Genomic DNA, 24,226 nt, shown 5'->3' on the forward strand with positions numbered 1-24,226 from the left:
AGCTTATACAATTCAACACACACACACAAAATCCAATTAAAGATGGGCAGGACCTGAAGAGACATAAGACATACAGATGGATCCTCTCTCAGTCTTGCACCCAAGATGACCAAGAAAAGAAGGAATAATGTTCGTGCCAAAAAAGGACACGGCCACATGCAGCCTATTCACTGCACCAACTGCGCCCATTGTATGCCCAAGGAAAAGGCTATTAAGAAGTTCGTTATTCGGAACATAGTAGAGGCCGCTGCCATCAGGGACATTTCTGAAGCGAGTGTCTTCGACGCCTATGTGCTTCCTAGGCTGTATGTGAAACTACATTATTGCATGAGTTGTGCCATTCACAGCAAGGTAGTCAGGAATCACTCTTGTGAAGCACCCCCACCCCGATTCAGACCCACAGGTGCTGTCCAACGACCTCTACCGAAGCCTATGTAAGGAGCTAAGTCCTTAACGACTAAGAAAAAGTGTTCTCCAGAAAAAAAAATAAATGGTGATTATGCTTTAAAAAAGAAAAAAAAGAAGATACACATATAGTCAACAAACACATGAACAAGTGTTCAACATCACTAATCATCAGGGAAATGCAAACCAAAACCATAATGAAATACCACCTTACACCTGCCAGAATAGCTAAAATCAAAAAGACAAAAAATAACAAGTGTTGGTGAGAATGTGAAGAAAAAGGAATCCTCATAAACTATTGCTGAAAATGTAAACTGGTTTTCTATAGCCACTGTGTAAAATACTATGGAGTTTCCTCAAAAAATTAAAAAGAGAAATACCATATAATCCGATAATTTCACCACTCCGTATTCACCCAAAGAAAGTGAAAACACTAATTTGAAAAAATACATGCACCACTATGTTTACTGCAGCATTATTTACAATAGCCAAGATATGGAAGCAGTCTGATTGCCCACTGATAGATGAATGGATAAAGAAGATGTAGTGTGTACAAACACATACACAGATACCCACACACACAGAGTATTACTCACATATGAAAGACTAAAATCTTGTCACCTGCAATGACATGGATGGAGAGAGAGCATACAATACCTAGTGAAGACTGAGAAAGACAAATACCCTAAGATTTCATTCATAGGTGAAATCTAAAAAGCAAATGAATGAATAAACAAACAAAAAGTAGAATCAGACTTGTGAATACAGAAAACAAACTGATGGTTGCTAGAGGAGAGAAGGGTCACAGGATGGGCAAAATGGGTGAAGAGGAATGGGAGATAAAGGCTTCTAAGTTATGAAATAAGTAAATCACAGGAATAAAAGGCATAACATAAAGAATATAGTTAATGATACTGTGATAGTACTGTATGGTGACAGATGGTGGCTATGCCTGTGGTAAGCATAGCAGAATACTTAAACTAGTCAAATCACTATGTTGTACACCTGAAACTAAAGTAACACTGTATGTCAACTACACTCAAATAAAAAGAATTTTTAAATATACATATATACACACACACATATATATTTTTAAAATATATTTTAAATATATATATATTTGGGTGTGTGTGCGTGTGCATGAATGCGTGCACATGCATGCTTGTTTAGGTTACTAATTACACTAAGCTAAAAAAAAAAAATGCGGCTATAATGAAGAATAAAAGTACACCTGAGAAGTAGCCAACCAAATGATCAGAAAAACTACTGAATAAACAAATCAAGAAAGTTAAAGTCAGCTAAACAAGTATAAGAGGAATGATAATTTCTCCTATTCTCCTTCCTACCCCCATAAAATACATCAAAGAACCATAAAACAACACGATTTATTATGGTCCAACAATATCCATCATAGTCTACACCCTATTTTATAGATAAAATTATTATATTCAAGTATTTTCCTTTTTTCATATCTATCAAGAACATACTTACTTGGGACTCCTCTGTATCCAAAGACAGTCCTGAAGTAGTATGTTGATCATTATCTAGTTAGAAATAATAAAGCACTTATGAGTATTTATTTTATGTCTAAGGCAAAATATTTAGCTGTGGTTTGGGCCAGTATTGATGATAATGGCTATTAATAACTCTGCTTACTGTTTAGCCTACACCTATAAACACATAATTTTCATTTTTTTTCCTCAAAAAAAAATTAGGCTAATTTGCTTACTTAAGATTTGGACTGTAACTTAAGAAAAATCATGGAAGAATTTTAAGAGACCTGATATTATCTAGCCAGTTTCCAGTGTTAACAAGACTTGTGTTCATTTAGATTAAGAAAAAATGAAAAAGATTTCATGACCAATAAACTCATGAATTCAGTAAGGTTGCAAGACACAAAATTAATAAATAGAAATTTGTTGTGGTTCTTTACACTAATAAAAGGTAGTAGAAAGAGAAATTACAAAAACAATTACATTGACAATTGCACCAAAAAGAATAAAATATCTAATAGTATATTTAACCAAGGAGGCAAAGGACCTGAATTGGGTCTATGCCTGTGGATCCATAATATGAATTCTGAGTCATGTTAGCAAGATTACTCTATAAAAAAATGCTACAATAAAACTTGACATAACAGTGTAACTGAAGAATTATATTTTGTCTATACATGAGGTTGGGATTTATTATGAAAATTTCAGATTTCTTATTCTTCCTTCTAATAAGTTTCATGATAAAAAAAACTATACTATCTTTTAACTGCATATTGTTCACCATAATCATTTACTGTTATCATTATTAAAAACACTACATTAAGTTTATCACCTATTGTTTTGTTGTCATGTTGAGACTGCTGAACCTGGGAGCCCTGTGGAAAATCTTCATATATAGCTTCTTCTAACCATGGAAAACAAATGACTGCAAGATACCAGTGAGACCTGTTGAAAAAGAAATACAATCAGAATAACATAAAATCTAAACAATGCAGAGGAACATGTTCTAAAACTACAGCTGAAAATGTGGGTATGACAAAGTTCATACCAATTTTGAAGAAGCCCATTATAACATCTGACACAATATGGAATACACATTCCAAAAGTAATTAAATAAGTAGTAAGACTACTTAGTGTAAAATTTGAGTTATTTCAAATTTATTTACTTTCATCACACAATCTTGTGTTTCCTATTGAGGAACTACTTTAACAAATAAACACACAGCATCACTTATTTTGTACTTAAACAGCTTGTTCTCTTAAAGTTTTCAGATTCATCCAAAAATCTTTTGATCTTTTATTTATAAAATCTTTTAAATCCAAAAAAGAAAAATTCAATGTCTCAGTCATTACAGTCTTGTGGGCATTTGTCATTTTATTTTTTTCACTATATTTATAATATAACTATACTGTCAAACCAAAATCTAACATAAGTAACTCATAGTTTTAGCTACTTCCTTGGAATAAATTAAAAATAATATCAGGAATTTATATACCCATACTTTTTATTGATTATTAATCTAAAAACAGACAAAATTTTTTTTCTATACTCCCTAATTTTGTTTTTAAATAAACTGAAATACTCACGACTCATTTACAGGCACAAAAATGTAATCTTTGTTAAAGATGTTTATATGACGAGTCCATGTTCTTACTCTTTTATGTCTTCTCTGTGCCATTCTGGGAATATGAAAGATAGATGTATTTTACACATAAAAAATTAAAATTTTAGATACAGATTTCAAGAGTAATTTTGATACACTGAAAAATGGTAGGTTTGGTTTCCTTGATATCACCTTTAAGATATATACTATTTAACACATATTAAGATATATAATATTCACCTCTTTTCATTAACTCCTGAATGTTCTTAAATCTAATCACTATTTATAAACAACATCATACAATAAAAGCAGTCTACAAAATGTGTTATAGATTCCAAAAGTAGCTCAGGAACTGAATATAAACAGCTATCCTCTTATTTATTCAGTTAAGTTCCATCTGGACATGATAAAAACATTATCATTAAACTGTAAGAGAATGGTCTAAATGTTTTATCTGTGATGAGGGTGGTGTTAAAATTTAATGGAAGAGGAGGAACGAGGCATATATTCTTAGATTTTTTAAAGATGACATCTCCTTTCATTTCATATATAAGGAAATTATATGACAAGTTAAATACATTCACCATTTATCCATCTTTCATTTTACTTATTCAGTATTTATTAGGTTCCTAAACAATTAATAAAAATCACCCATACTGCCTTTAAAGAATTTACAAAATAATGAGGGCAGAAAACAACTACAATAAATAACTAAAATGTAAGTGTTATAAGGGATTTAAAGAAATTATTTTACAGCATTTAAAAGAGACACTTAGGAAAGAATTGGGACAGGAAAGAAAAGAGAAATAACTCTTTTCTCTATCTTATCAGGAAAATTAAGGAAGGAAGGTATCAAATCAAGTCTGAATATCAAAGAAAGTTTAGGGAAGGATGGTATTTAACAGTGACATAAAAGAGATGGTATGTGACTTCTGGCTCAATCCCTTCAAGAACCTCTCTTTCTTTGCACGAATAAAACAAATCATTAAGTTCTTTTATATTTACATACCAAGTAATATAGGAAAGATATCTTTGCCCCATCACTGTTCATTTGAATATCTAACCAAACTCACAGGGACAAATATTAGGAAGAAGATGGAATCTAGAATATGGTTATAAAAAAAGTGGTAGGAATTAGACACTATGTAGATTAACTTTATAAAATAATCAGAAGTTGGGGCACCAGGCTCAGTCGGTTAAACATGTGACTTCAGCTCAGGTCATGATCTCGAGGTCCTGGGATTGAGCCCTGTGTTGCCCTCCCCAATCAGCTGGAAGTCTGCTTCTCCCTCTGCCCCTCCCCTTGTTTGTTCCCCTCCCCCTCTCTCAAATAAATGACTAAAATCTTTAAAAAGAAAAAACAAAGAAAATCTTAGACAGACACCTGGTTCTTTTTCGTTATGCCCATTCAATAAGATACATTATTCTCTTTTGAGTTCCTAGTGTGTTCCAAGCAACTGAACAAAAGGTACTGGGGATAAAGGAGAAAATATGACAGATGAAGTGCATGACCTCATAAAGCTTAACTCTAGGACAGGCAAACAAACAAATAAATGACTAGAGATCTTGTTATGAAACAAAAAAGTGCCAAGAGAAGAAATTTCAGTCAGAAAATAGGAAAGACCTTTGCATATTTGAAAACTCAAAGAGGTAGGTTGAGCTCAGTGAAGTAGGATAAGTGAGGGGAAACAATGTCACGAGATGGGTTTAGGGATATGGATAGAAGCCAGTACGTCAGCATCTGATAATGTATAGTAATGAGTTTGTGCATCATTTAGTCTGCAATATCTTAACACTAGTAGTTTGAGCCAGTTATCGGGGATTTATTTACCATTTAGGTTTATATCCCTTACCACTTTGATTCTGGGCTTCTTATTTTTTTTTTACTGATTTGTAGAAATTCTTTGTGTGAATATTAATTACATATACTTCAAGCCAAGCATTAGTAGGAGTATCTGTGTATGTGTGAAAGACACACACACACACACATACACACATATACACAGTTGACCCTTGAACAACGAGGGGATTGGTGGAACCAATCCCCACCCAACAGAGTTGAAAACCTATATATGTAACTTCTATTCCCCAAAACCTTAACTAATAATGGCCTACTGTTGATCAGAAGTCTTACTAATAACATGAAGCCAATTAACACATATTTTGTATGTTATATATATAATGTATTGTGTTATATACTATAATGTATTATAAAAATAACACAGTAAGCTAGAGAAAATATTAAAATCATAAGGAAAATGTTTATCAAATATATAATATTTATACTGTATTTATCAAAAAAATCCTGTATGTAAGTGGACCCCCCCCACAGTTCAAACCCATGTGGTTCCAGGGTCAACTGAATGTGTGTATGTGTGTGTATAAGATACTAAGTATAGTATCTAAATATAGTATCATATATATTATCTTACCCTGGAATATGCCACTTATATATCTTTGTTTTGTATTACTTTTATACAAGATCAAATATCTAATATCTAATTTTAATTTTTAAAATTATTTTAAAATATAAAAACACAGTAGAATCTACCTGCTTTCATTTCATCAGTTTCTAGTTGGCTATGCCAAACATGGACTAGTAATCTTAAAACAAAATTTAAGATTAAATCACAGTACTATCAATTTCTATATACATAAAATAGAACAGGAAGACATCAAAAAAAGTTAACTATCAAATTTATTTAATAAATCTTCCCCTTCCATATATCCCTACTCATTAACTGATGGTAAGGTAAATTATGCAAACATAGTATTTTGTATAATTTACAGTAGTTTAACTAAAGAGTAGTATTTTGGTGAGAGTCTCACCAGGAAATAAAAGACACCCTATATATTTAAGACAGATAAAATGTAATGCAGAGAACTGGCTACAGTGATGATAGAAAAAGTCCAAAGCCAAAAAAGGGAGCAGCAAGGCAACCAGAGATTAGCATAGAAGGAAACTACTATACCCCTACACTAAAGGGCAATGGGGAAGAAGCAGTAGTACCTCTAGTAGGAGCTCGCACTCTTACAGATCTGTCCAATGAAAGACAGGACCCGCAGAGAAAATACAGCCACTGCCAAAATCACTGCCTAATGCAAAGAGGGTAAGGAGGAAATAACCTGACTTTCTCTCCTTCCTTGCCCTCCAACTTTCCGTGTCCCCCACAGAACATGTACTTGGAAATGCAGTCTGCAAGAGTCATCCTCCTGTGACAGGGAACAGAATAGTGGAAGGGTGAGAAGTATATCTTAGAGCAAAAAAGCCTGCACAAGTGGTAATACTGCTCTCTAGGAAATACTGTAAGAAGTTTTTTCACTTAGAAGCATCAAAAGAGCATATTTTCCTCTTAAAACTTAAGTATACTGAAAGATTAACTTACGAAAGATTTGGATTATCTTCTGTTAAATTATTTTCCTTTCTTGTTAAGCATTTATAGAAAAAGCTACTAAAAATGTGACTTCGTTCAACAAGTTCATCTGATGCCTTCTCCAATATAAGATACCTGTAAAATAGCAACACCATGAAAGTAAGTTATTTTTTTATTTTATTTGGTCTTCTCCCAATTATCTTGTGTGTTCTGGAAATCTTCATTTTTATGGCCAATTAAATTCAAAGCAATCTTGAAATTTCCTCTGATTTCAGTTTTTTTGGTTCTTTATTTATGTCACCTTCCATCAAGATTATTTAAAGCAAAAAAAAAAAAAAAAAAGGGATCCCTGGGTGGTGCAGTGGTTTGGCGCCTGCCTTTGGCCCAGGGCGCGATCCTGGAGACCCGGGATCGAATCCCACGTCAGGCTCCCGGTGCATGGAGCCTGCTTCTCCCTCTGCCTATGTCTCTGCCTCTCTCTCTCTCTCTGTATGACTATCATAAATAAATATTTTAAAAAAAGATTATTTAAAGCAGAAATTGCCCATTATACTTTCATTTACTTAATAACAAGTATTATCAAATTCCTAACATGCACCAAGCACCATGTTTACAGTAAGATATAAAATAAGAGGGGGGAAAAAAGTACCTGCCACCATATAGCTTTACAATCCAGAACGATGAGTATAGAAGGACAAATTAATCAAATACTGAAACCAATGAGACTCCTAAATAATCTAGAAAAACTTTATTATGAGATATGCCTAATCTACAAATCCTTTGTCCACTTCTATGAAAATAATTCTTCAACATAAGCTTGTAATTCAATCATTTAGTGCTTAAACCCTTCGTAATTCAAGAACTCTACTATTCTTAGTAGTTTACGCAGGTTCAAAAAATGACTTTGTAATTTCTGTTTTAAAAAGCATAAAAGACAAACACTACTTGACATTTTTTTTAATGTGGCTATGGAGAGGCTTTGCTAAATGGAAAGAGATAAAAATGAAGTTTCTGATGTCCTAGAAATATTATTTTGATCTGAATGATGATTATATAGAGATATATATATATATAGATAGATACAGATATATAAACATCCTCTCAAGAATAAATAAAATCTTTAAAAAAAAGATTTTATTAAAAAAAAAAGATTTTATTTATTCATTCATGAGAGACACACAGAGAGAGAGAGAGAGAGAGAGAGAGAGAGAGAGGCAGACACACAGGCAGAGGGAGAAGCAGGCTCCATGCAGGGAGCCCAACATGGGACTCGATCCCAGGTTTCCAGGATCACGCCCTGGGATGAAGGCGGCGCTAAACCGCTGAGCCACCCAGGCTGCCCTAGAAATTAGTTTAAACAATAAAGTTAGAATACACTCTGAGGGATGCCTGGGTGGCTCAGCAGTTGAGCATCTGCCTTCGGCTCAGGGCATAAATCAGGGGTCCTGGGATCGAGTTCCATATCAAGCTCCCCTGCATCAAGCTGCCCTGCTTCTCCTTCTGTGTCTCTATCTCTCTATATATATCTCCATGAATAAACAAATAAAGTCTTTTTAAAAATCCCCTCTGAAAAAAAAAATCCCCTCTGAAAAGAAGTCAGTGAGACAGAGATACAGGCAATTCAGTGAAAAGGAAGTATAGAAAAGTACTATTGGAAATAAACTAGGAATAAAACTGTATTTGTTAATTCTAAGAAAACATAAAAACTAATAATATAATCCAGTTCATCTCACTAAATATAAATTTGACACTATTACAGGAATATAAAAATGAGTAAGATATAATAAGATGCTTAAACTTTAGGAGAATGTCATAATACCACTAACTAACTGTAAAATCAGGTACTATAAAAGAGATGAAAATGAAGTGTCATGGTAGTTAATAATATCTGTTCAGAAGATCAGGAAAAGTTTTAAGAAGGCACCACTTGAGAGGAACCTTGAAAGAGAAATAAAACTTCAACAGGTTGAGATAAAGAGGAAAGTCTACTGGAATCAAGAAAAATATGGCACTAAGGCATAAGAGTGAGTAGGAATGGGCTTTGTTTAGTTAAACTGTTTATAATTCAATTTTGCTGGACTATGTAATATGTACAGGATTGTTCGTAGATGGCTAAAAAGGTAGTGTCATATTATCAAGACTCTCAAATGCCAGACTGTCTGAACTCATTCTGACCAATAATAAGAAATTACTTTAAGTTTCTCATAGGAATTGCATTCATAGAGTAGTTTAATAGCAGTGGTTGTGATATACCTAATGGACAGGCAAACAGAGATAAAGGATAGAAGACTCATAATAATAATAATTCAGATAAGAAGTACTAGCAAATCAGAGAAGAACAATAACTCAGTTAAGAAATACTAGAAAATCATGATGACAGAAGAAAACTAGATGAATTTGAGATAGAATCTACTAAAATTGCCAAATAAGTATGCAGAGAGGGAAGGGAGGGTAAAGAGTCAATGGTAATGGAGACATCTGCTTCCAGCCAAGATGAAATAAGAGAGCCTATATTTACCATCCAGGATAAAGGAAGCAAAAAAAAAACAGACAAAAAAATATATGAAACAATAATTTTCAAAACAATGGACATCAGGCAACAAAGAAAATGTTTGAAAAATGGGAAACCAACAAAGATGAGCTCCACTAGTGCCCTGGCTGACTGTGCTGGTAGCTTCCAGGCTGCAGCACAGGAAGGAGTAACCCAGAGGGCAGACTGCAAGTTGAGGAGATGCTACTCAATACAGACCAACACAGCTAGAATTTGCAGATCAGAATAATGAAAAGGGAAGAAAAGGGAAGAGCTATAGATAAAGAGAACTCCAGACATCTGCAGAGAGTCCTCCTTAAGTATTCAGAAGAACACTGGTCACCACACACATATGAGGAAAAGGCTGGGGAGAGAACTACCTGAAAAGACAGGAAGGAATTGGTAGCCAGCCGCAAAAATAGTGCCCGTTCTTACCAGACTGGGAAAATCTCATAATACATGAGGCCTTGAGTAGAGGATATTTTAAAAAAAGACCAAAATCAAGCTTCTAGAGATCAAATGTAAAGTATCTGAGATGAAGAATAAATGCTAAAGAGAGATTTGGAGCCTGAGTGATTGGAATAAGACTAGTATTATTAGTTAAACAATAGGGCTCAGGTAAGACAAGGACTAGAAACTTTGCGTCAAAGTTTATAAAACTTTCCTATCTATCTCTTTCAGACATAAGTACAGACTTGCTTCTTTTCCCTTCCCAAAGTGATCTGCAATTTTTTAAGTACATCCTTCACCACAGTAATATAATAGCCAAGAAATATAAATCAAAAATAAAAACTAAAAACAAACAAAAAACAGTAACTCTTCTGAAGTATATAGTATCTATGGGAAGTAAAGGAATGAAACTGAAGTAGTCAACTGTAGAAAACCCTGTAGGCAAAATCTTTAAATCTAAATTCTTGGCAGGAAGCTTTTAGCTAGAGTTAAAAAAAAACTTCAGTGATGGGCATGTAGTTTAAGATTCACACCAAAACACACAGATGAGAAAATCATTTATCATTGTACTTACTTCAGGTAGAAATCAATGATTACATCATTAAGAAACTCTCCTTCTTCTAAGCACTCCAGATCTTCATTAGTCACTCCCAATCCCCCTTTAGTAGGTGGTGGAGGATACACAATCAACCTTAAAAGTAAAACTAAAGTTAAAACATATAGGTACTGAAAACTCCATTATCAAAGAGATTTGTTATATAGAATACTAAAAGAGCAATGTATTCAAAAACTAAGACGTACAGAGTAAAAAAAATGGACAGGATACAAGCAATTATATTTTCCTTCTTTATTTTCACAAGGTACTAACAGTACTCTCATTCTCTTTTCATTTCCAATCCCATGTGGGCTAGTATCATATTTGTCTAATCAATACCTTATATCCATAATCAGTGGATATCAAAGATGTCTCTATTCTGTACAATTTTTAACTTTCAACAAACTGATGTAATAAACCATAAAAGACTTTCCTACACTCTACTTTCCAACTCTAAGTTTGAATTCCCAAGACTAGTTCCACGGCATTCAGGTGGGCCAACAATCAAAAACTATATTCTCCTACTGGTGGCTGGTCTACAGCAACTGCTGAGCAATAAAGAAATAAGACGGAGCAGAGAAGGCAAGTCTCCTATAACAAAGTCTTTACAATGTAAAATTTGAGAGAATATAAAGGAAATAAATAATTATAAGAAGAAAGAAGTAGGAAACAGATAACCACTAATTAAGCATCTTTTTTCTGGCACCTTCTCTTAAATCTCAGAAGAGCGGTTTTGAGTTTTTAGCTATGATCTTAGAATAGACAGGATGGTCCTCATTGCCTGAATGTAGCCAATAATAAATGTATAATAATAAGGACTTCTAAATAATAATAATAATAATAATAACAACTTCCTAAGCCAGAATGATTCAAGAAGATTAAGTCATAGGCAATTGATTTAATCTTAGCACCTAAATCAAATAACATGAAATTTTAAACGCTAACATGATAGTTACTATTTCACTGGCTATTTTCTATCCTGTTCTTTCATTTGTTTTTTAAAAAACAGAAAAAAGGAATCACACAGAGTAATAGAAATCACCCTCAAAGGCAAAGACTCCCTATTCTGACTGACTACCATGAGAAGACATACAAGATGAACTATGAATAAAGTAGCAACTTATGAAAAAGAAGTTCTAACAAACTCCAAAGTACCTTAGATTGAGCCACACTTTAGTTAAGTAATCCCACTTTTCCTACCATATATTCAGATATGGAATATGTAATAAAAAACCATACACTGCTACACAAATATTTTCAACAAATACTTTAATATTACTAAATTTGACATTTTAGTTGCCATTTATGTCTTACCGACCTAATACTAAATGAAATGGCACCAGCTCTTTTCTTAACAAATTTAACTTTCTCAAAAGCAAAAAATTATTATTTCTATTACTAACCATCAGTGTAAGAGCAAAACTCAAAAACATTTAGAAGGTAAACTATTGTCAAATCAACATGTTATACATTTGAAACTAATATAATATTGTGTGTCAATTACACCTCAATTAAAAAGAAAAAGGTAAACTACTTAAAATCAGCAACAAGAATGACAACTACTAATGAGTCCACCTATTACAAACAGGATATGACACAGTACATACTTTTGAACAGGTCCAGTGTGCCTGACTTCTCGCCATTCTTCATCTGGATTAGATGTAATAGAAAGTGAGTAGCAACCACTACTTTGCTTCTGCAGGAAGGTGTAAGTAGGCTTGGCTATTTCTGTATTTGAAGGCTGACAGAAAATGTCAAAGAAAAAGGTTTCCTTATAGATATATAAAAATACACATTAACCCTCAAAAGGATAGTCAAAACCTAGGCTTTTAAGAGAAAATGTGACTAAAAGAAATCAGTATCAATGAGTTACACCTATACATTTAGAATTTCTCCAAAGATATTGTATAAGCAAAATAATATTTTTGATCAAAAGACACTATACAGGGACGCCTGGGTAGCTCAGTCGGTTAAGCGTCTGACTCCTGATTTCAGCTCAGGTCATAATCTCAGGGTCATGAGAGGGAGCCCCTTGTTGAGCTCTATGCTCAGTGGGGAGTCTGCTTGAGAGTCTTTCTCTCCCTCTCCTCCTCCTCCTTCTTGTACATGTTGTCTAATAAATAAATAAATAATGATAAATAAATAAATAAATCTATCAAAACTAAGAAAATAACATTGGCATAATATTATAAACTACACTATGGATTTGTTCTGCTATCACTAGTGTTTCCACTAATATCTTTTTTCTGTATTTGGATCCTACAATTCCTGTCTTTGTCTTTGATGACCTTGATATTTTCAAGAGTACTGGTCACTTGTTTAGTAACTGGATTTGTCTGATTTTTTTCATGATAGGATTGAGGTTATACAGTACTGGGAAAAATACCAGAGAAGTCATGTCCCCTTCTCAGTATGTGATGTCCTCTTCTCAGTATGTGATGTGACAGGTTTATTACGTCAGTATCTTATTCCTGGTGATGTCTGCCACATTTCTCCACTGTAAAGCTATACTTTTCTTTTTATAACTAATAAATATTTGGCTGAGAGACTTTGAGATTATCCACATATCCTGTTTCTCCTTACGTTTTCACCTATTAAATTTAGTATCTCTTGGTGGACCTTGCCTGCAACAATCATTGACTATGGTGGTTTTTTATTTTCTCATTCCTTTTACCCTTATTAATTGAAATACTTTTCTAAGAAAGAACTGTCAATTATCCGCCATCAGTATTTATTTTTCATTCATTAATTGAGGTATTTATTTGTATCAATAAAGATTTATGGGCATTTATTTTATTTTTCAGTAAATTTTTATTTTATTTTATTCATTTCATTTATATTATCATTAATGTTCTAACTTTGGGATACCTGGCTGGCTCAGTTGGTGGAGCATGCAACTCTCGATCTCAGGGTCATGAGTCTAAACCCCATGTTGGGTGTCAAATTTACTTAAAAAAATAATAATAAAGATAAAACTGTTCTAGATTTGGTATTAGGAGTTCTTTCAGGTTGGCTCCTATGCCCTTCTGACAAAACAGCATTTTGAAATCATTCTATCTTCAGTGAAAAAATTCTTACTAAACCTTGCCAATTATATTAATCATATGCTAACCTGAGATATTGATTTCATCTTCATTTCTTCAGCAGCAGCAGCAGGAAAAGAACAAGTCGAAGCACAATAGTAATGAATAAAAGAACTTTCTTTTGAAGAGAGGTTCTGAAATAAAGGAAGTGCCTGAACCCAAGACAATGGATAAGAAAGCTCTAATTCTCCACTGGCTGTACTTATTTCTGTCATAATATCTTTCAATTTCAATTCTTCTCTTTGTGAAATAGGACTGTGTAACTCAAGGAAAATGAATTCACTGGATTTTGCTACAAGAGAAAAAAGAAACCAATTTTTAGCAATAGTGTTATTTTTCAAGGTAATAATAATTAAAATAATTTAATTATTAATAATAGTACTTTGTATGTTAGTTAATAACGCAGGCAAATTCAATCTCAAAATAGGCCATCAGTAACCTAGATTCAAAACTCACACATTTTAAACTCTTCCTGCAATAAAATGGAAACTCTACAATGGTACTATTTGCTCTATCTCTACTATCTGGCATTTAGTAGGTATTAGTAAACGTTTGTTAATGAATGTACGAATAAATTAATGAAAGATAACTAAGCAATGAATTATTCTTCTCTAACCTCCCCTATGTATCAAATCTACCAGTTAAAAAAGCAATTAAACACTTCCTTCAAAATCATTTTATCAATCGTTTCAACAATGGTCTCAAATGACACTCACTTCCCCCCTAATAATTATAAATGGCTAGTTTTATTTCCCCAACTTCTCTATTTAGTCATGAATTTTCCCAATTAATTTGGAGTAAGACAGCAAAATAACTACAGTAGTCCTCCTTTATCCATGGTTTCATTTTCTACAGTTATGGTCACCCATGGTTAACCACCACAGTCCAGAAGCAGATGATCTTCCTTCTGGCCTATCACCATCAGGTCAATAGTAGGCTAACACTACATCAATATGCCTATATTATTCACTTAATTTCATCTTATCGCATAAGCTTTTTATCTTCTCACATCATCATAAGGGTGAGTACAGTACAGTAAGATTTTGAGAAAGACCATATTCGTGTAACTTTTTTTAGAGTATATTGTTATAATTATTATTATCAGTTATTGTTAATCTCTTACTGTACCTAATTTACATATTAAATTTCTTCATAGGTACATATGTATAGGTAAAAAACATAGTATATATAGAGTTCAATACCATTTGTGGTTTGAGGCATCCATGGGGGGTCGTGGAACATATCCTCAATGGATAAGGGAGGGACTACTGTAATATTAAAGGTATAAAATTTGGTTTGCCACTTACCACATTTTATATGCAAGGGAGTACAAAGGACAAGGTAGAAAGATCAAAGAAGTAAGAAAGAATCTTACTAATTTGATTTGCCCAATTTTAAACTAGACTCCTTAAGAACTAAAAACTAAACAACGTTGGGAGATATTTAAGATACATATAAATAGACTAGTTTTGGGAGCATTCTCCCAAAAGTCAATTCAGTCTTAGAGAAATGATATATAAGTAAACTGAGTTTTTTTTTTTAAATTCAAGAAAATGCTGAAGTAAAGACTTCTGTATTTTATTTAACTTTGCCACTGATTAGTTGTCATAGTTCATTATAAAACAAGGGCATGGAACTCGTAAGAAATCAGGAGAAATTATGTAGAAGAAATAATTTATCTTGCATAATATTAAAGGATAAGATTACTTTTAATCCAATGAAATTAATTTCAATTCAATGATATTACATTCTACTTAATTGTTTTAGAAGAAAACTACTTTATTTACAGGACCTTCTTAGGTTATTCCAAAATTTAGATATCATTTCATACTCACACTGCTGACTTAACGTGAAGTTTTCTAGTTGGGTCTGAATCTCTTGAAGATAATTTGCAGAGACCCAGAGGAAAAGGATAGCATGACTCCTTTTACTGTGATCGTCATCCTTATTTTTCCATAACCCAAACCTCTTTAAGTGTGTGGTATCCACTAGCAATGAAACCTCATTCAAGGACACTGAAACAAACAAACAAAAAAAGATAACGTTAGGAATACAATACTTACACACTATATGACTCTCCTTGAATACATGATGTTTTTCAAAAAATGATATGCAAAATTTTACAAAAATATTATTTCCAGTGCACTTCACTAAACTTAGCTAAAATACCTGAAACAATATTATCAGCGTAAGAAACATATTACAACTGGAAAGGCCCAAATAATTATCCAACAATCTCAGTTATAATCAGGAAAAGGAAATATGAAATTGAACTTCCATAGCATATAAACTTTTTCCTGAGAGATTTCTTACTGGGAGCGCTGATATCACCAGAAAAAAAAGAAGTAGAAAACAAAAGAAGAAGAAAAAAAAAAAGATGACAACAATGACTATTTTATCTATGCACAAAACTAAGCATAGTATAATTTAGAAAATTACATATTTCTCTCTTGCTCAATACTATCAACCAAGACACCAAATGCTACCATAAGCCAAATTATTCCTAGGTTTCTTCTCCCAAAAGATCTGCATTCCACTAAACAGACTAGCCACTATCAAAAGACTCTCAAAGATATTATGAGCTTTTAAATGGTCTAAGACAGTATTTCTTGTAAAATTCTTCAGGCTTAAAAAATAAATAAATAAAATTCTTCCAGGTTTTACTTCTCAAAACTTGTAGGTATTCACCCAGAATTACGGGTCTTTTCTCCTAGTAAACTAAAAGAATCTTCTTTAAGGACTTTTTTAATTCAAATAAACATAGAAAACTAGTGTAAACAAGTCCTGAAGGTCATCCGGTCCAACTTCAAGAAAACAAGCATCTGAACTAGGAATACAAGGATCAGTTACGTACAAACTCAAGACGAATACTTGTTTGAAACATATCTCTTGGGACACCTGGGTGGCTCAGCGGTTGAGCATCTGCCTTTGGCCCAGGGCATGATTCTAGGGTCTCAGAATTGAATCCCACATTGGGCTCCCTGCATGGAGCTAGCTTCTCTCTCTGCCTGTGTCTCTTCCTCTCTCTCTCTCTCTCTCTCTCTGCTGTCTCTCATGAATAAATAAAGTCTTTTTTTTAAAAAAAAGAAAGAAAGAAAAAGAAACACATTTCTTAGTAGTCTTCCCCTGCATTATTTCCTGGTACCCCACCTTGGTACTCAAAATCTAGTTCTCCGCCTATGATGACCCTCGGGATCACATCAGAGCCCGATGGAGATACAGAATATCAGGCTGTACCCTACATGTATTGAATCAAAATTTTTGGCTTATCAAAAAACAAAACAAAACCCCAGGTGATTCATATCATTCAACACTGAAGTTTGAAAAGCATTTTACAATAAGCATTCAAATACTTAACAAGGCATCTTAAAGTTCCCACACTAGCAATGCTTTTTTACTTTTTCTTACAATCAAATGATCCATTTTAAACATCTTGTCTTCATTTCTTTCATATTCCCTCTTCCTTTGTTCATTCTTTCCTTCCCTTATTCCATTTCTCCATGTCTTTTTCTTGCTCCTATTCTGTATTTCTAGTTCTCCTCTGTGCCTGTTTGCATGCTTGCCCGTCTGGTTACTCTATTTCACTGCTACTTCTAAAAATATTTTACATTTCTTCCTTCCCTTTCTAACTCTGTTTCTACCTTTAATTTACTGGAATTTTCCTGGATAATCCTTTTTAAAATCATTTCTATCTATCGATCAATCTGTTTCTATTCATCTGTCATCTATCTATGGATCTACTTTTTTTTTTGCATCTGTTTATGTTTTATATACCTCCCTACACACCTATTTACCTTCCTAGCTAGCTGTCACCATTCATCAATCTTATCTTAGTGTAGTTTTTTTTTTTTTTAAGATTTTCTTTATTCATGAGAGACACAGAGAGAGAGGCAGACACACACGCAGAGGGAGAAGCAGGCTCCCTGCAGGGAATCTGATGCAGGACTCAATTGCAGGACCCCAAGATCATGCCCTGAGCCAAAGGCAGATGCTCAACCACTGAGCCATCCAGGTACGCCTTTACCCTAGAGTATTTTAACTGAATTCTATTTAAGATTTCTCCCCTTATTGTCTATAATTATACTTTATTTTCTTATAAGCTCCTCCTTTCAAACCCTTCTATCTCTCACTCCCACATTCTTTATCTCATTTCTTTTGTATTTTACTCTTTCCTACAGGCTCATAACTTTAAAACTTCTTTCTTTTTTCCTACTTTCTATCTTGGTCATTTCCTTTTTCTTCTCTGATCGCTTTTTTCTGTATCTTTTCTTAGTCCAATTCATTCACTATCCTTTTCTTTATTCTTAACCTCCCTGTATCCTGCCCGCTTTTCTTTCCTCTTCCTTTCTTTCCATCCTTTCTTCATCTCTTTATCTCTCCTTTCCTCTTTCCTTCTTTCATTCCTTCCTCTCCTTCCTCCTTCCATTCTTACCTTGTGTTTTTAAACATTTTTCATCACTCTTTTGTTCTCTTTCTCTTTGCATCTATTTTGTACGGTCTTTCATATTGGCTTATGCCTTTTAAAGTCTGTTCTGTCCCTCCCTATCTCCCTCACCCCTGACCTTGCTATCCTTAACTATGACTTTTCATTTTTTTTCCAGCTTTACTGAGGTACAATTATCATGTAGCATTGCATAAGTTTAAGCTGTCTAATGTCAATTTGATACACTTATTTACTGCAAAACAATTGCCATGGAAGCATTAGCTAACACTTCCATAACTATCATTTCATTTTCATGGTGAGAACATGTAAGATCGACTCCCTTAGCAATTTTCAAATATATAATACAGTAGTAACTGTAATCACCATTCTGTACATTATTCTTATACCTGGAAGATTATAATCTCTGACCAACATCTTCCCATTTCCCCCATGTCCCAGCCCCTGTAACCTCCACGCTAGTCTCGGTTTCTGTGAGCCAGCTTTTTTAGATTCCATATATAAGCAATACCATATAGTATTTGTCTTTCTCTATCTGACTCATTTCAATTAATATAATGCCCTCAATGTTCATTCATGTTCTCATGGATTTCAGGGCAAGATTTCACTCTTTCTCAAGACTAATATTCCACTGTACATATTTTTTTAATATTTTATTTATTTATTCATGAGAGACACAGAGAGAGAGAGAGAGGCAGAGGGAGAAGCAGGCTCCATACAGACAGCCTGATGTGGGACTCGATCCCTGGACTCCAGGATCACACCCTGGGCCAAAGGCAGGGGCTAATCCGCTGAGCCTCCACTGTACATATTAACCACACTTTTATCTATCCATCAGACATTTAGGTGGTTTCCATATTTTGGCTACCTTGGATAATGCAAGGTGCCTCTATCTCTTCAAGATCCCATTTTCATTTCTTTTGGATATATACCCAGAAGTGGGATTTGCTGAATCATATAGCAGTTCTGTTTTTTTTTTTTTTAATCGTGTTTTTTTTTTTTTTTTAATTTATGATAGTCACACACACACAGAGAGAGAGAGAGAGGCAGAGACACAGGCAGAGGGAGAAGCAGGCTCCATGCACCGGGAGCCCGACGTGGGATTCGATCCCAGGTCTCCAGGATCGCGCCCTGGGCCAAAGGCAGGCGCCAAACCGCTGCGCCACCCAAGGATCCCAGCAGTTCTGTTTTTACCTTCTTCAGGAACCTGCAGAATATTTTCCACAGTAGCTGCCACACTTTACAATCTCATCAGCAGTGTACAAAGATTCCCCTTTTCTCCTTACGAACACCTTGCTGACTTCTTGTCATTCTGATGATAGCCATTCTAACAAGTATAAGGAGATATCTCATTGTGGTTTTCATTTGCATTTTTGTGATTAGTGATGTTGAGCATCTCTTCATGTGCTTATTTGCCATTTGTATGTCTTTGGAAAAAATGTGTATTCACCTCCTCTGCCCATTTTTAAGTCAGACTTGTTTTTGCTATTGAGTTCTCTGAATTCGTTATTTATTTTGGATATTAACTCTTTATTAGATTTCTGGTTTGCAAATATTTTCTCCCATTCCATTGGATGCTTTTTCATTTTGCTGATGATTTCCATTGCTATGTAGAAGCCTTTTAGTTTGATGGAGTTCCACTTGTTTATTTTAGCTTCTGCTACTTCTGCTTTTAAAGTCAAATCCAAAAAAATCATGGCAAAGACTGATGGGAAAAAGCTTACCCCCTAATGTTTTTCTTCTGAGAGTTTATGGTTTCAGAATCTTAAATTTAAAGCTTTAATCCATTTTGAGTTGATTTTTGTATATAGTAAAGATGAAAGTCCAGTTTCATTCTTTTACTTGTGGCTGTCTGGCTTCCCCAGTACCATTAATTGAAGAGATTATTCTATTCCGGTTAGTATATACTTGGCTCCTTTATGAAAAATTAATTGACCATATATGCATGGGTTTATTTCTGGGCTCTCAATTCCGTTCTACTGCTCTATGTGTCTGTTTTATGCCAGTACAAAATTGTTTTGATTACTATAGCTTTGTAATGTAGTCTGAAATCAGGAAGTGTGAGGACTCCAGCCATGTTTTCAGGACTGTTTTGGCTATTTGGGGTCTTTTGTTGTTCTGGACAGATTTTAGAATTTTTTCCATTTCTGTAAAAAATGTCATTGAAATTTTGATAGGTATTACATTGAATCTGCAGATCACTTTGGGTAGTGTGGACATTTTAACAACATTAATTCTTGTAATCTCTGGGCACTGTAACTCCCCCACTGAAAATTGTCAGTGAAACTGGCAGCAAAGACAGACATTAAATTACAAGAGTAAGAATTTTCAGAAACTTCTCAACATTTCTTCCTCAGGCAGCTCACAAAACCAATTAAGTGATACTATTTCTGTGAAATCTAGAAAATTACTACTAATCCAAATGTACCAACCTTTTAGTATAAAAGCATAAGTTTCTTTAGAAAGACTACTTTCAAAACGTTTCCCTTTAAAAAGGGGGAATTTAACATCCATCATTAAGGAAAATATATCTCACAACCAAATTTTCCCCAATATTTCGTTTATTTGGTTACAGGACTATGGAAGAAACTGAAAGTGGGAGTTGCTTATAATTTTTCCTACCCACTATTAGGGGTCCTAATAACAGAACCCTAATCATATTTAGGAGGCAAGATACTTAGCTTTTAGAAAATGTATTTCCTCCTTCCTTTGCAAATAGATGTGTGATATGACTACACTCTAGGTAAGAAAATGTAATTAGAAGAGGTTAGTTGGCATGCACATTTAAGAAGGCTCCTTAAAAAGGCAAGAGATAAGTGGTATGTGTACTTTTTACAATTTTCCCTTCCTCCTGCTTTCCACCTACAACACAAACATGATGACTGAAATATGAGCCATGTGGACCATGAGACAAATTTAAGGATGAAAGTTATGTCAGGAATGACACTGTAAAAAAACAAAAAAGACTGGGTCTCTGATGACCAAAGAAACACCGTATCAGCCCTGTTCAGCTTACCTATGGATTTCTTCCTTATGAAGGAAAGATAAATTATGTTCTTACAGCCACAGCCAAACATAATTAGTAGCTAATATAAATAAGTAAATTAATATTTCCCTCAGGTACTATAGAAAAATAAACATTTAGACTTCTACGTTCCTCATCTATTAAAACCTTTTATATGCATGTCTTGTTTTTAAGAGATTTTTATGGGGCGCCTAGGTGGCTCAATCCATTAAGTGTCTGACTTTGGCTCAGGACATAATCTCAGGGATCCTGAGATGGAGCCGTACATGGGGCTTTGCACTCAACTGGGAGTCTGCTTATCCCTTTCCCTCTGCCTACTCCCCTTGCTCACGTTCTGAAATAAGTCAAAGACAAATACTGCATGTTATCACTTATGTGTAAAATTTAAAACACACACACACACACACACACACACACACACACAAGCTCATGGATACAGAGATCAGATTACTGGCTGCCAAAGCCAGGGGGCGGGCAGGCAAGATGGGTAAAGGGAACAAAAGGTACAAACTTATAAATAAGTCATGGGGATGTAATCCACAGCATGGTGACTATAGTTACTAACACTGTAGTATTCATGTGACAATCACTAAGTGCGATCTTAAAAGTCATCAATTACCACAATAGGAAAAAAAAAAAAAACCTTTTGCAACTATGTATGGGAAAGATGTGAACTAGACACATAGTAGGAATCATCATGCAATATATACAAATATCAAATCATTATGTTGTACCTGAACCAATACCTGAAACCAATATAATGTTACATGTCAATTATACTTCAATTTAAAAAAAAAATATGAGAGGAGCACTATTACATAGATACTTAAATATAGATTACTGTACTTTCTTTTAGGAAATTATTTTCTTTTAAATCACAAGTCTTTATTTGTTTCTTCTAAATAGTTAATGCTAGGGGCACCTGGGTGGCTCTGCGGTTGAGCATCTGTCTTTGGCTCAGATTGTGATCCCGGGGTCCTGGGATCGAGTCCCGCATCAGGTTCCCTGCAGGAAGAAGCTTCCTCTCTTTCCTAGTCATTTTGTGAAGTACTACTTGTGTCTATTTTTCTTCATTCTTTTCATAATTCTTTCTCTAGAGACTATTCTATTGTTTCTTGTTTTCTTAATGTCATTATTATTCTGAAAGGATTTTAGTTGGGGAGAAAATAAAAAAATGGTCTGAGTCTCCATATATTACAAGTACAGTTTCCAATCTACTTTGCCTTACTCAGATAAGAAATAGTATTAAAAAATTTCTAAACTCTATATAAAACCATTTTACATATTGTATGCAACATTATAAATTTTCCTTAGTTTATTTTTCATATATTTTCCTTATAATTTTTATTTTCATACATTTCATCATACCAAAATCTTCTTGCTATCAAAACTTTATTTCTATTAATTCCAAAAAGTTACCTTGAGTCCTTTAACATTAATGGTCATTACAATTTTCAGTGTTATCAAACATTTTAACTCCTTTTAAAGATGCTAAAAAAAAGTGTTAATTAAAATACATTTTTAACCTTAGATTTACTTAATTTCTATTCTGGAAAAAATTATGGAAACTTGGCTGCAGAAAGAATTCAGAGTTTTTGTAATTTTATGTTCAAAATTACAGTGAAAGAAATCACAAGACAATATCAGCTTACCTTGAAATGGGATCTTAACATATTTTGTTGTGAACTAAAGGAAACATAAGAAAAAAAAAGCAAAAAATGAGTTACTACTCAATATAAATTACTATTCAAAATTTTTAGTTTTTTTTCTTTCTCAAACCAGAAGCATTATTCAAAGTCTATACTAAAAGTGCTCAAGGGACAACTGGCTGGCACAGTCTGTAGAGCATAGAACTCTTGATCTTGAGGGTATGAATTCGAGCCCCATGCTGGGTGCAGAAATAAATTTAAATTTTATTTTAAAGTATAATCTTTAAAAATAAAAGTGCTCAAACCTTTTTATCAAAAAACCAAGAAAATGTTTCACTGTAAATACTTAGTTGTCTCTTTTTTTTTTTTTTTTTTGGAAAAAAAAGTTTTATGGAAGAACCCTGCATATGTAATTTAACTCTGCTAATCTATAAAAATCAGTAAAACTTTACTTAATATATTTTTCAACAATGATTCCTGAATATTTATGGAAGAAACAAGACAAAATCCCAAGAAACTGCCAAGAGAACTCCATAGTATCAGTGACTTTAGTAAATAACCACAAAACAGGCTTTGATTCTTGACTTTGTTGACATTCCCAGCATTCATCTTTGTTTCCATGTTATAAATTCCCTTCTGAGGGAAGATTCAGTCAAGTTGTTCTTTCTGCCCCTTCTGTGCCAGGACATTAATTTTCTCCAGGAATCTTTTGTATAAATCTGACCTTAAGAGTTGCTTTTATAATCAACTCTCAAGGTCATGAGCACCTACAATCTTACATGTTCCATCTAAAAACAGGTTGCGCTCTTAAGTTCATTTTTCAATTTAATGTCAAATGAATTCGTGACTTATTCATTCTTCAGTTAGGTTTCTCTTTTGATCAATACATTTATGAAATTGTTTACCACACCAGGGGTATAGTCTGTGAGCACAAAAACAAAATTAAAAATGGTCTTTGTACATGAATACCTCAATTAACTATCAAGAGAATTCCAAATATGTAGAAAACAGTGCCTAGTGAAACCACAGGTTTACTGTGACTCATTTCTTTTCCAATTTAAAAATTATTTCATATTGTAGCTTCACAAATATAAAACTCATATTTCAGAGTCTAAGTCAGCCACTAAAATAAAATTCAAGCAAAGAGGCACATGAATTAAAACCTGAGCTTGGGGAGATCCCTGGGTGGCTCGGCGGTTTGGCACCTGCCTTCAGCCCAGGGCGTGATCCTAGAGTCCTGAGATGAAGTCCCACATAGGACTCCCTGCATGGAGCCTGCTTCTCCCTCTGCCTGTGTCTCTGCCTCTCTCTCTTCGTGTCTCTCATAAATAAATAAACTCTTAAAAAAAAAAAAAAAAAAAAGCTGAGCTTGGGGTTCAAGTTCTGTCTCTATTATCTCTACCACTTATACAAACAGTAAGTAGGTGAATTTTGGTTACTTACTGAATCCCTGTCAGCTTTAGGTAAGAGCCTTAATCAAAAGGAGCTTTTATCAATAGACAATAGCATCTGACTAAGTATATTATCTAGTTCAATTCAGTCAAATACACCTTACTAGTCTGTCACACGACTGCTAA

The 24,226-nt window shown here is 33.9% G+C and overlaps 2 protein-coding genes across 2 annotated transcripts in view; one reads left to right on the plus strand and one right to left on the minus strand.

The window, feature by feature from the left end:
- Positions 1-24,226, minus strand: part of SENP7 (SUMO specific peptidase 7) — a 140,595-nt gene that overhangs the window by 7,982 nt on the left and 108,387 nt on the right. The window contains 9 exon segments of the mRNA NM_001313826.1: positions 1,897-1,949; positions 2,731-2,843; positions 3,486-3,578; positions 6,889-7,011; positions 10,431-10,547; positions 12,059-12,192; positions 13,564-13,826; positions 15,370-15,549; positions 22,653-22,686. Coding sequence (NP_001300755.1) covers positions 1,897-1,949; positions 2,731-2,843; positions 3,486-3,578; positions 6,889-7,011; positions 10,431-10,547; positions 12,059-12,192; positions 13,564-13,826; positions 15,370-15,549; positions 22,653-22,686 — 1,110 coding nt within the window.
- On the plus strand, positions 106-438 carry LOC119867317 (40S ribosomal protein S26-like). Its single transcript, XM_038582679.1, has one exon. The coding sequence runs from the start codon at positions 106-108 to the stop codon at positions 436-438; it is 333 nt and encodes a 110-aa protein (XP_038438607.1).

Source organism: Canis lupus, chromosome 33, assembly GCF_011100685.1.
Source record: "Canis lupus familiaris isolate Mischka breed German Shepherd chromosome 33, alternate assembly UU_Cfam_GSD_1.0, whole genome shotgun sequence".
Taxonomy (NCBI): Eukaryota; Metazoa; Chordata; class Mammalia; order Carnivora; family Canidae; genus Canis; species Canis lupus.